The 12,732-nt window shown below is 59.2% G+C and overlaps 1 protein-coding gene across 41 annotated transcripts in view; it reads left to right on the top strand.

The window, feature by feature from the left end:
* The first annotated feature begins 1,817 nt into the window (after positions 1-1,817).
* LOC146751172 (uncharacterized) overlaps positions 1,818-12,732 on the top strand; it is a 44,509-nt gene continuing 33,594 nt past the window's right edge. For 7 of the 41 annotated variants that reach the window (XM_085535362.1, XM_085535365.1, XM_085535372.1 and 4 more), the window contains exon 1: positions 1,819-6,514. In XM_085535362.1, the coding sequence (XP_085391488.1) occupies positions 1,921-6,514 (4,594 nt within the window). In that variant the 5' untranslated portion in view covers positions 1,819-1,920. Of the gene's footprint in view, positions 6,515-12,732 lie in introns of all 41 variants that reach the window. The other 34 variants (XM_085535389.1, XM_085535391.1, XM_085535394.1 and 31 more) reach the window with 34 other exon arrangements.

Genomic DNA, 12,732 nt, shown 5'->3' on the forward strand with positions numbered 1-12,732 from the left:
GTATCCCCCATATCCCCCCTATCCCCCCATATCCCCCCAAATCCCCCCCATATCCCCCCATATCCCCCATATCTCCCCATATAACCCCATATCCCCCCATATCCCTCCCATATCCCCCTATATCCCCCCCATATCCCCCCATATCCTCCCATATTCCCCCATATCCCCCCATATCCCCCTATATCCCCCATATCCCCCCATATCCCCCCATATCTCCCCATATCCCCCCCATATCCCCCTATATCCCCCCATATCCCCCCATGTCCCTCTATATCCCCCCATATCCCCCCATATCCCCCCATATTCCCCCATATCCCCCCTATATCCCCCCATATCCTCCCCATATCCCCCCCATAACCTCCAATATCCCCCTATATCACCCCATATTCCCCCATATCCCTCCGTATCCCCCCATAACCCCCCATATCCACCCTATAATGCCCCATATCCCCTTATAAGCCCCATATCCCCCCATATCCCCCCCATATCTCCCCATAAGCCCCCATATCCACCCTATAATGCCCCATATCCCCCTATAAGCCCCATATAACCCCATATCCCCCATATCCCCCCATATTCCCCCATATCCACCCATATCCCCCTATATCCCCATATCCCCCCATATCCACCCCATATCCCCCCATATCCCCCATATCCCCCTATATCCCCCCATATCCACCCTATAATGCCCCATATCCCCTTATAAGCCCCATATCCCCCTATATCCCCCCATATCCCCCCCATATCCCCCCATATTCCCCCTATATCACCCCATATCCCCCCATATCCCCCCCATATCCCCCTATATCTCCCCATATCCCCCCCATATCCCCCCATATCCCCCCCCATATCCCCCCATATCCCCCCTATATCCCCCCATAACCTCCAATATCCCCCTATATCCCCCATATTCCCCCATATCCCCCCTATATCCCCCCATATCCCCCTATATCCCCCCATATCCTCCCATATCCCCTTATAACCCCCATATCCTCCATATCCCCCCATATCACCCCATATCCCCCCATATCCCCCCCCATATCCCCCCATATTCCCCCATATCCCCCATATCCCCCCATATCCCCCCATATCCCCCCCATATCCCCCTATATCCCCCCATGTCCTCCCATAAGCCCCCATATCCACCCTATAATGCCCCATATCCTCCCTATAAGCCCCATATCCCCCCTATAAGCCCCATATAACCCCATATCCCCCTATACCCCCCATATCCCCCTATACCCCCCATATCCCCCCATATCCCCCTATATCCCCCCATATCCCCCCATATCCCCCCATATCCCCCATATCCCCCATATCCCCCCCATATCCCCCCATGTCCCTCTATACCCCCCCATATCCCCCCCATGTCCCCCCCATATCCCCTCATATCCCCCTATATCCCCCCATATCCCCCCATATCCCCCTATATCCCCCCATATCCACCCTATAATGCCCCATATCCCCTTATAAGCCCCATATCCCCCTATATCCCCCCATATCCCCCCCATATCCCCCCATATCCCCCCTATAAGCCCCATATCCCCCCCTATATCCCCCCTTATGTCCCCCCCATTGCAGGTGCAGCACTTGCACTGATTTGTTCATTATGCAGCTCCGCTAACGAGGGGCTCGACTATAAATAACCCCGGGGGCTCATTTGCATAATTACATATTTGCATATTCCTCCCCCCCTCCCCCTCCGGTTACCATAGCAAACCCCCCCCAACCCCCCTGTATCCAATCAAGGGGCTCATTAGGGGTTCATTAGCATAATTAGCATCGCGCTAACGAGGTATCGGGGTTGGGGGGGGGGGTGTCTCCCTGCTCGCCCTATAGGAGATGGTTTGACCCCACAGCCGGACCCACAACCGCCAACAGCCCCAATGGGGGGGGGGGCAGCGGGACCCACGGCAAGGGATGGAGGACCAACAACAGGCGGAAGTCCTCCAACAACAGGAAGTCCTCCAGCAACACCCGGAGGTCCTCCAAGAACACCCGGAGGTCCTCCAAGAACACCCGGAGGTCCTCCAAGGGCTGGAGGTCCTCCAAGGACACCCGGAGGTCCTCCAACAACAGTCGGAAGTCCTCCAAGAACACCCGGAGGTCCTCCAAGAACACCCGGAGGTCCTCCAAGGGCTGGAGGTCCTCCAAGAACACCCGGAGGTCCTCCAAGGGCTGGAGGTCCTCCAAGGACACCCGGAGGTCCTCCAACAACAGTCGGAAGTCCTCCAAGAACAGCCCAAGGTCCTCCAAGAACAGTCGGAAGTCCTCCAAGAACAGGAAGTCCTCCAAGAACAGCCCAAGGTCCTCCAAGAACAGGAAGTCCTCCAAGAACAGTCCAAGGTCCTCCAAGAACAGTCGGAAGTCCTCCAAGAACAGCCCAAGGTCCTCCAAGAACAGCCCAAGGTCCTCCAAGGAGAGCCCAAGGTCCTCCAACAAGAGGCGGAAGTCCTCCAACACCCAGAAGTCCTTCAAGGGCTGGAGGTCCTCCAAGAACAGGCCGAGGTCCTCCAACAACAGGAAGTCCTCCAACAGCTGCCTGAGGTCCTCCAACAACAGGCGGAAGTCCTCCAAGGGCTGGAGGTCCTCCAAGAAAAGGAAGTCCTCCAAGAACAGGTGGAAGTCCTCCAACAACACCCGGAAGTCCTCCAAGGGCTGGAGGTCCTCCAAGGACACCCAGAAGTCCTCCAACAACAGTCGGAAGTCCTCCAAGGGCTGGAGGTCCTCCAAGAACAGGCGGAAGTCCTCCAACAACACCCGGAAGTCCTCCAAGAACACCTGGAGGTCCTCCAACAACAGTCGGAAGTCCTCCAAGAACAGGAAGTCCTCCAAGTACAGCCCAAGGTCCTCCAAGAACAGGAAGTCCTCCAAGAACAGCCCAAGGTCCTCCAAGAACAGGAAGTCCTCCAAGGAGAGCCCAAGGTCCTCCAACAACAGGCGAAAGTCCTCCAACACCCAGAAGTCCTCCAAGGGCTGGAGGTCCTCCAAGAACAGGCCGAGGTCCTCCAACAACAGGAAGTCCTCCAACAGCTGCCTGAGGTCCTCCAACAACAGGCGGAAGTCCTCCAAGGGCTGGAGGTCCTCCAAGAAAAGGAAGTCCTCCAAGAACAGGCGGAAGTCCTCCAACAACACCCGGAAGTCCTCCAAGGGCTGGAGGTCCTCCAAGGACACCCAGAAGTCCTCCAACAACAGTCGGAAGTCCTCCAAGGGCTGGAGGTCCTCCAAGAAAAGGAAGTCCTCCAAGGACACCCGGAGGTCCTCCAACAACAGTCAGAAGTCCTCCAAGGGCTGGAGGTCCTAAAAGAGCTGGAGGTCCTCCAACACCCGGAAGTCCTCCAAGAACAGCCTGAGGTCCTCCAACAACAGGCGGAAGTCCTCCAGCACCAGGAAGTCCTCCAACAACACCCAGAGGTCCTCCAAGGGCTGGAGGTCCTCCAAGAACAGCCCGAGGTCCTCCAACAACAGGAAGTCCTCCAACAACAGACGGAAGTTCTCCAAGGGCTGGAGGTCCTCCAACAACAGGAAGTCCTCCAAGGACATCCCAAGGTCCTCCAACAACACCCGGAAGTCCTCCAACAACAGGAAGTCCTCCAAGAACAGCCCAAGGTCCCCCAAGACTCTATGGTTCTTCAAGCCCCCAATGGCAACCGAGACTCTATGGTCAACCAGAGGTCCGCAGTCCTCCAAGGCTCCGTGGGCCTCCAACACCCCTCAGTCCTCCAAGTCTCTATGGTCCTCCAAGTCTCTATGGTCCTCCAAGTCTCTATGGTCAACCAGGGGTCCTCTCTACCTGACTGCCACTCTATGACCTCCCAACGCTCCCCCCCCATAGACCTGGAGGACCATGGGGATATAGAGCGCCCCCAGGACTCTATGGTCAGCTGCTGCCACGTGGCCACTCTAGGCCTCAAGGCCGACCACAACTCTATGGTTAACTGTGACCCAATGGACCAGGCCCACCACAACTCTATGGTCAACCATGACCCTATGGACGCTCTAGGCCTCAAAGTCCTCCAGAACTCTATGGTCAAACTCAGCCCCATGGCCACTCTAGGCCTCAATGCCCACCAGAACTCTATGGTCAACCATGACTCGATGGACGCTCTAGGCCTCAAAGTCCTCCAGAACTCTATGGTCAAACTCAGCCCCGTGGCCACTCTAGGCCCCACGACCCACTGTGACTCTATGGTCAGCTGTGACTCTATGGTCAATCGTGACCCAATGGATGCTCTAGGCCTCAAAGTCCTCCAGAACTCTATGGTCAAACTCAGCCCCGTGGCCCCTCTAGTCCCAAAGGCCCACTGTGACTCTATGGTTAATCGTGACCCAATGGATGCTCTAGGCCTCAAGGTCCTCCAGAACTCTATGGTCAATGGCAGCCCCATGGATACTGGAGGTCTGAAGAGCCATCAAGACTCTATGGTCAAGCACAGCTCTATGGCCACTCTAGGCCCCAATGCCCACCAAGACTCTATGGTCAACTATGACCCAGTGGCCACTCTAGACCCAAAGTCCCAATGCAACTCTATGGCCAACCACAACCCAATGGCCACTCTAGGCCCCAGTGCCTGCTGTGACTCTATGGTCAGCTGTAGCCCCATGGCCTCTCTAGGCCTGAAGTCCCCCCTCAACTCTATGGCCAACCCCAACCCAATGGCCACTCTAGGCCCCATTGCCCACCAAGACTCCATGGTCAAGCACAGCCCCATGGTCACTCTAGGCCTGAAGTCCCAATGCAACTCTATGGCCAACCACGACCCAGTGGCCTCTCTAGGCCCAAAGTCCCCCCTCAACTCTATGGCCAACCGCAACCCAATGGCCACTCTAGGCCCCAATGCCCACCAAGACTCTATAGTCAAGCACAGCCCCATGGCCTCTCTAGGCCCGAAGTCCCAATGCAACTCTATGGCCAACCCCAACCCAATGGCCGCTCTAGGCCCTAAATCCCAATACAACTCTATGGCCAACCCCAACCCAATGGCCACTCTAGGCCCTAAATCCCAATACAACTCTATGACCAACCCCAACCCAATGGCCACTCTAGGCCCAAAGTCTCAATGCAACTCTATGGCCAACCCCAACTCAATGGCCACTCTAGGCCCCGTTGCCCACCCAGACTCTATGGTCAAGCACAGCTCTATGGCCGCTCTAGGCCCGAAGTCCCAATGCAACTCTATGACCAACTGTAGCCCCATGGCCACTCTAGGCCCGAAGTCCCCCCTCAACTCTATGGCCAACCCCAACCCAATGGCCACTCTAGGCCCGAAGTCCCAATACAACTCTATGACCAACCACAACCCAATGGCCACTCTAGGCCCGAAGTCCCCCCTCAACTCTATGGCCAACCCCAACCCAATGGCCACTCTAGGCCCCAATGCCCACCAAGACTCTATGGTCAAGCACAGCCCCATGGCCTCTCTAGGCCCGAAGTCCCAATACAACTCTATGGCCAACCACAACCCAATGGCCACTCTAGGCCCCATTGCCCACCCAGACTCTATGGTCAACCCTGACCCAGCCACTCTAGGCCCGAAGTCCCCCCTCAACTCTATGACCAACCACGACCCAATGGCCTCTCTAGGCCCGAAGTCCCCCCTCAACTCTATGGCCAACCAAAACCCAATGGCCACTCTAGGCCCAAAGTCCCCCCTCAACTCTATGACCAACCACGACCCAATGGCCACTCTAGGCCCTAAATCCCAATACAACTCTATGGCCAACCCCAACTCTCTGGCCCCTCTCCCCCATTCCCACCCCCCGACCCCCCGCCATCCCCTTCCATCCCTCCCCATCCTCACCCTCATCTCTTTCCTCCTCCCTTTGGTTACAATGGGTTCAACCATCGAGTTCCAAGGCCTCCCAGGTCAATGGGTCCGATACAACCCATGGGCCTCCAACAGCGGCAGGTTGAGCTTCAACCTCAAGACCAACGTCAGCCGTTCCCTATTACTTTATATGGACGACGGGGGTAATTGTGATTTCTTGGAGCTCCTTGTAACCGAAGGGAAACTCAGGCTCCGTTTCACCATCGCATGCGCCGAACCGGCCGCCATCTTGTCCAACTCTATGATCAACGACGGCCGTTGGCATCGAGTGGCCTTGAATCGAATGGGCCGCGAAGCCACCATGGAGGTGGACGGGGAAAGTCAAAGGGGGAACGTGAGATCCAAGAAGGGGGAGATGGAAGTGGGGAGCGATTTGTTCTTAGGGGGGATCCCACCCGACGTCCGATTGTCGGCCTTGACTCTGAGCACGGTGAAATACGAGGCTCCGTTTCGAGGTTGGGTGGATGACGTGAGGGTCGGGGATGAAGCCGCCATCTTGGTTGGGGCTCAAGGGGTCCGGGGGGAGAAGAGGAAGGAGGAAGAGGAGGAAGAGGAAGAGGAAGAAGAGAGGAGGAGGTGTGAGCTCTACCCACCCTGCGCCAATGGGGGGCGCTGTGAGCTGAGGAAGGGGGAACCACGATGCGACTGTCACGGCACCGGACATAGGGGGCCCTTCTGTGGGGAAGGTGAGATATGGGGGGGGGGCTTTGGGGGGGTGGGGGTCTTTGGGTTGGGGGGTCTTTGGGTTGGGGTAGGGGGAGGTGGGGGGGGTCTTTGGGTGGGGGGTCTTTGGGTTGGGGTAAGGGGAGGTGGGGGGGGTTGGATTGTTGTGGGTCTGGTGGTTGTAGGGTGTGTTGGGGTGGGGGGTCTTTGGGGTAGGGGGAGGTGGGGGGGTTGGGTTGTTGTGGGTCTGATGGTTGTGGGGTGTTGGGGTGGGGGGTCTTTGGGTTGGGGGTCTTTGGGTGGGGGGTCTTTGGGTTGGGGGTCTTTGGGTAGGGGGTGTTGGGGTTGGGGGTATTGGGGGCGGGGTTAGAGGTGGGGGATGGGGGTGATGGGGGTTGGGGTGGGTTGGGGGGGTCTTTGGGTGAGGGGTCTTTGGGTTGGGGGTCTTTGGGTGGGGGGTCTTTGGGTTGGGGTATGGGGAGGTGGGGGGGGTCTTTGGGTTGGGGGTCATTGGGTTGGGGTAAGGGGAGGTGGGGGGGGTTGGGTTGTTGTGGGTCTGGTGGTTGTGGGGTGTTGGGGTGGGGGGTCTTTGGGTTGGGGGTGTTGGGGAGGGGGTGTTGGGGGGGGGAGGTGGGGGATCGGGGGGTCTTTGGGTGGGGGTCTTTGGGTGGGGGGTGTTGGGGTAGGGGGTGTTTGGGTTGTTGTGGGTCTGGTGGTTGTGGGGTGATGGGGTGGGGGGTCTTTGGGTTGGGGGTCTTTGGGTGGGTGGGGGTCTTTGAGTTGGGGGGTCTTTGGGTTGGGGGTCTTTGGGTTGGGGGTCTTTGAGTTGGGGGTCTTTGGGTTGGGGGTCTTTGGGTTGGGGGTGTTGGGGTTGGGGGTGTTGGAGGGGGGTTAGACGTGGGGGATGGGGGGGGATGGGGGTTAGGGTGGGTTGGGTTGGGGGTCTTTGGGTGGGGGGTCTTTGGGTTGGGGTAGGGGGAGGTTGGGGGGGGGTCTTTGGGTTGGGGGGTCTTTGGGTGGGGGGTCATTGGGTTGAGGTAGGGGGAGGTGGGGGGGGTCTTTGGGTGGGGGGTCTTTGAGTTGGGGGTCTTTGGGTGGGGGGTCTTTGGGTGGGGGGGTCATTGGGTTGGGGTAGGGGGAGGTGAGGGGAGGGGGTCTTTGGGTTGGGGGTCTTTGAGTTGGGGGTCTTTGGGTTGGGGGTCTTTGGGTTGGGGTAGGGGGAGGTGAGGGGAGGGGGTCTTTGGGTTGGGGGTCATTGGGTTGGGGTAGGGGGAGGTGGGGGGGGGTCTTTGGGTTGGGGGTCTTTGAGTTGGGGGTGTTGGGGTTGGGGGTGTTGGAGGGGGGGTTAGAGGTGGGGGATGGGGGGCTCTTTGGGTGGGGGGTCTTTGGGTTGGGGGGTCTTTGAGTTGGGGGTCTTTGAGTTGGGGGTCTTTGGGTTGGGGGTCTTTGGGTGGGGGGTCTTTGGGTTGGGGGTCTTTGAGTTGGGGGTCTTTGGGTTGGGGGGTCTTTGAGTTGGGGGTCTTTGGGTTGGGGTAAGGGGAGGTGGGGGGGATCTTTGGGTTGGGGGTCTTTGGGTTGGGGGGTTTTGGGTTGGGGGTCTTTGGGTGGGGGGTCTTTGGGTTGGGGATGTTGGGGTAGGAGAAGGTGGGGGGGGTCTTTGGGTTGGGGGTCTTTGGGTGGGGGGTCTTTGGGGGTGGGGGTCTTTGAGTTGGGGGTCTTTGGGTTGGGGGTCTTTGGGTTGGGGGGTCTTTGGGTGGGGGGTGTTTGGGTTGGGGTAGGGGGAGGTGGGGGGCTCTTTGGGTTGGGGGTCTTTGGGTTGGGGGTCTTTGAGTTGGGGGTCTTTGGGTTGGGGTAGGGGGAGGTGGGGGGGTCTTTGGGTTGGAGGTCTTTGGGTTGGGGGTCTTTGGGTTGGGGTATGGGGAGGTGGGGGGGGTCTTTGGGTTGGGGGTCTTTGGGTTGGGGGGTCTTTGGGTGGGGGGTGTTTGGGTTGGGGTAGGGGGAGGTGGGGGGCTCTTTGGGTTGGGGGTCTTTGGGTTGGGGGTCTTTGAGTTGGGGGTCTTTGGGTTGGGGTAGGGGGAGGTGGGGGGGGTCTTTGAGTTGGGGGTCTTTGGGTTGGGGGTCATTGGGTTGGGGGTCATTGGGTTGGGGTAGGGGGAGGTGGGGGGCTCTTTGGGTTGGGGGTCTTTGGGTTGGGGGTCTTTGAGTTGGGGGTCTTTGGGTTGGGGTAGGGGGAGGTGGGGGGGTCTTTGGGTTGGAGGTCTTTGGGTTGGGGGTCTTTGGGTTGGGGTATGGGGAGGTGGGGGGGGTCTTTGGGTTGGGGGTCTTTGGGTTGGGGGGTCTTGGGGTTGGGGGTCTTTGAGTTGGAGGTCTTTGGGTGGGGGGTCTTTGGGTTGGGGGGTCTTCGGGTTGGGGGTCTTTGAGTTGGAGGTCTTTGGGTGGGGGGTCTTTGGGTTGGGGGAGGGGGAGGGGGGGGTCTTTGGGTGGGGGGTCTTTGGGTTGTCCCCTTGCACACCCATGTCCTTGCACATCCCTGTGCCCTTGCACACCCCCCCCCATGTCCTTGCACACCCCCCGTGTCCTTACACAACCCATCCCCTTGCACACACCCCCATCCCCTTGCACACTCCCCCCCATCCCCTTGCACACCCCCCATGTCCTTGCACAACCCCCATCCCCTTGCACACCCCTCTCGTGTCCTTGCACACCCCCCATGTCCTTGCATGTCCCCTTGCACACCCCAATCCCCTTCCACACCCCCATTGCCCTTGCACACTCACAGCCCCCCCATGTCCTTGCACACCCCCATCCCCTTGCACACACCCCATCCCCTTGCACACCCCCCTCATGTCCTTGCACACCTTCCTTGTCCTTGCACGTCCCTGTGCCCTTGCACACCCCCCCATGTCCTTGCACACCCCCCATGTCCTTATACACACCCCCATCCCCTTGCACACTCCCCATGTCCTTGCACACTCACAGCCCCCCCATGTCCTTGCACACCCCCTATGTCCTTGCACATCCTCATCCCCTTTCACACACCCATGTGTCCTTGCACACTCACAGCCCCCCATGTCCTTGCACCCCCCTGATCCTTGCACACCCATCCCCTTGCACCCCCCCATGTCCTTGCACACCCCCATGTCCTTGCACACCCCCATCCCCTTGCATACTCACAGCCCCCCCTATCCCCTTGCACACCCCCTTGTGTCCTTGCACACCCCCATCCCCTTGCACACCCCCATCCCCTTGCACACCCCCCATGTCCTTGCAAACCCGTGTCCTTACACACCCCCCTTCCCCTTGCACACCCCCCCTTGTGTCCTTACACACCCCATCCCCTTGAACACTCCCCCATCCCCTTGCACACCCCCCATGTCCTTGCACAACCTCCATCCCCTTGCACACCCCCCATGTCCTTGCACACACCCCCATGTCCTTGCATGTCCCCTTGCACACCCCAGTCCCCTTGCACACCCATCCCTTTGCACACCCCCCATGTCCTTACACACCCCATGTCATTGCACACCCCCATCCCCTTGCACACCCATCCCCTTGCACACTCCCCCCCATCCCCTTGCACACCCCCTTGTGTCCTTGCACACCCCCATTGCCCTTGCACACCCCCCCATGTCCTTGCATGTCCCCTTGCACACCCCCATTGTCCTTGCACACTCACAGCCCCCCCATGTCCTTGCACACCCCCCTTGCACACCCCCATCCCCTTGCACACCCATCCCCTTGCACACTCCCCCCCATCCCCTTGCACACCCCCTTGTGTCCTTGCACACACACCCCCATCCCCTTGCACACACCCCCATGTCCTTGTCCTTGCACACCCCCCTTGCACACCCCCCCCATGTCCTTTCACGTCCCCATGTCCTTGCACACCCCCATGTCCTTGCACACCCCCATCCCCTTGCACACCCCCATCCCCTTGCACACCCCCCATCCCCTTGCAAACCCATGTCCTTACACACCCCCATTCCCTTGCACACCCATCCCCTTGCACACACCCCCATCCCCTTGCACATTCCTGTGTCCTTGCACACCCCCCCTTGTGTCCTTGCACACCCCCATCCCCTTGCACGTCCCCATGCCCTAGCACACCCCAATCCCCTTGCACACCCCCATCCCCTTGCACACCCCCGTCCCCTTGCACACCCGCCCATGTCCTTGCACAGCCCCCCTTGTGTCCTTGCACACCCCCATCCCCTTGCACCCCCCCCCCATGTCCTTGCACACCCCCATGTCCTTGCACACCCCCCCATGTCCTTGCACACCCCCCATGTCCTTGCACACACCCCCGTGTCCTTGCACACCCCCCCATGTCCTTGCACACCACCCATGTCCTTGCACACCCATGTCCTTGCACACATCCCCATCCCCTTGCACACCCCCATCCCCTTGCACACCCTTCCCCTTGCACTCCCCCCATGTCCTTGCACACACCCTCCCATGTCCTTGCACACCCATCCCCTTGCACACACCCCTGTGTCCTTACACATCCCCCATCCCCTTGCACACACATCCCCTTGCACACACCCCCATGTCCTTGCACACCCCCCTTGTCCTTGTACATCCCTGTGCTCTTGCACATCCTCATCCCCTTGCACACCCATCCCCTTGCACACCCATCCCCTTGCACACACACCCATCCCCTTGCACGTCCCCATGTCCTTGCACACCCATGTCCTTATACACACCCCCACCCCCTTGCACACCCCCCCATGTCCTTGCACACCCCCATCCCCTTGCACACCCATGTCCTTATACACACCCCCATCCCCTTGCACACTCACAGCCCCCCCAATCCCCTTGCACACCCCCTTTTCCTTGCACACCCCCCCATGTCCTTGCACACCCCCATCCCCTTGCACACCCCCATGTCCTTGCACACTCGCAGCCCCCCCATGTCCTTGCACACCCCCCCCATGTCCTTGCACACCCCCATGTCCTTGCACACCCCCATGTCCTTGCACTCTCCTTTACACGCCCTCAGGCTGCATCCATCCATCCCCTCCCCATCCTCCCCGTCGCCTCGTCGCCGTGACAACCGTTGCCATGGCGACAGCATCCCTCCCTTCCCCGTTGCCATGGCGACCCGGCCCCATGACGACGGTTGCCATGGAGACGGATGGGCTGCTTGTTGCCATGGCAACTAAGGGAGGGGGGCAATGTCCCCTTGTGTCCTTCAGGGGACGAGGATGGAGAGATGGGGCTCTATGGGTTTCTATGGGGCTCTATGGGGCTCTATGGGGCACTATGGGACACTATGGGGCTCTATTGGGCTCTATGGGGTACTATGGGGCACTATGGGGCTCTATAGGGCTCTATGGGGTCACTATGGGTCTCTATGGGGCACTGTGGGGCTCTATGGGGCACTATGGGGTGTTATCGGGCTCTATGGGGCTCTATGGGGCACTATGGGGCTCTATGGGGCTCTATGGGGCACTATGGGGCTCTATAGGGCACTATGGGGCACTATGGGGCACTATAGGGCACTATAGGGCTCTATGGGTCACTATGGGGTCACTATGGGGCTCTATGGGGCACTATGGGGCTCTATGGGGCTCTATGGGTCACTATGGGGCTCTATGGGGTCACTATGGGGCTCTATGGGGCTCTATGGGGTCTACAGGGCACTATGGGGCTCTATAGGGCACTATGGGGCACTATAGGGCACTATAGGGCTCTATGAGGCACTATGGGGTCACTATGGGGCACTATAGGGCACTATGGGGCACTATGGGGTTCTATGGGGATCTATGGGCTCTATGGGGCTCTATGGGGCTCTATGGGGTCTCTATGGGGAGCTATGGGGTTCTGTGGGGCTCTACAGGGCTCTATGGGGCTCTATGGGGTCTACAGGGCACTATGGGGCTCTATGGGGTTCTATGGGGCACTATGGGGTTCTATGGGGATCTATGGGCTCTATGGGGCTCTATGGGGCACTATGGGGCTCTATGGGGTCACTATGGGGCTCTATGGGGCTCTATGGGGTCACTATGGGGCACTATGGGGCTCTATGGGGTCACTATGGGGCACTATGGGGTTCTATGGGGATCTATGGGGCTCTGTGGGGTCTCTATGGGGTCTCTATGGGGCACTATGGGGCTCTATGGGGCTCTATGGGGCACTATGGGGCTCTATGGGGCACTATTGGGCTCTATGGGGCTCTATGGGGCACTATAGGGCACTATGGGGCTCTATGGGGCACTATGGGGTTCTATGGGGTAACTAT

This window comes from Coturnix japonica, unplaced genomic scaffold (genome assembly GCF_054131305.1).
Source record: "Coturnix japonica strain WE unplaced genomic scaffold, WE-NBRP24 Scf120, whole genome shotgun sequence".
Lineage (NCBI taxonomy): Eukaryota > Metazoa > Chordata > Aves > Galliformes > Phasianidae > Coturnix > Coturnix japonica.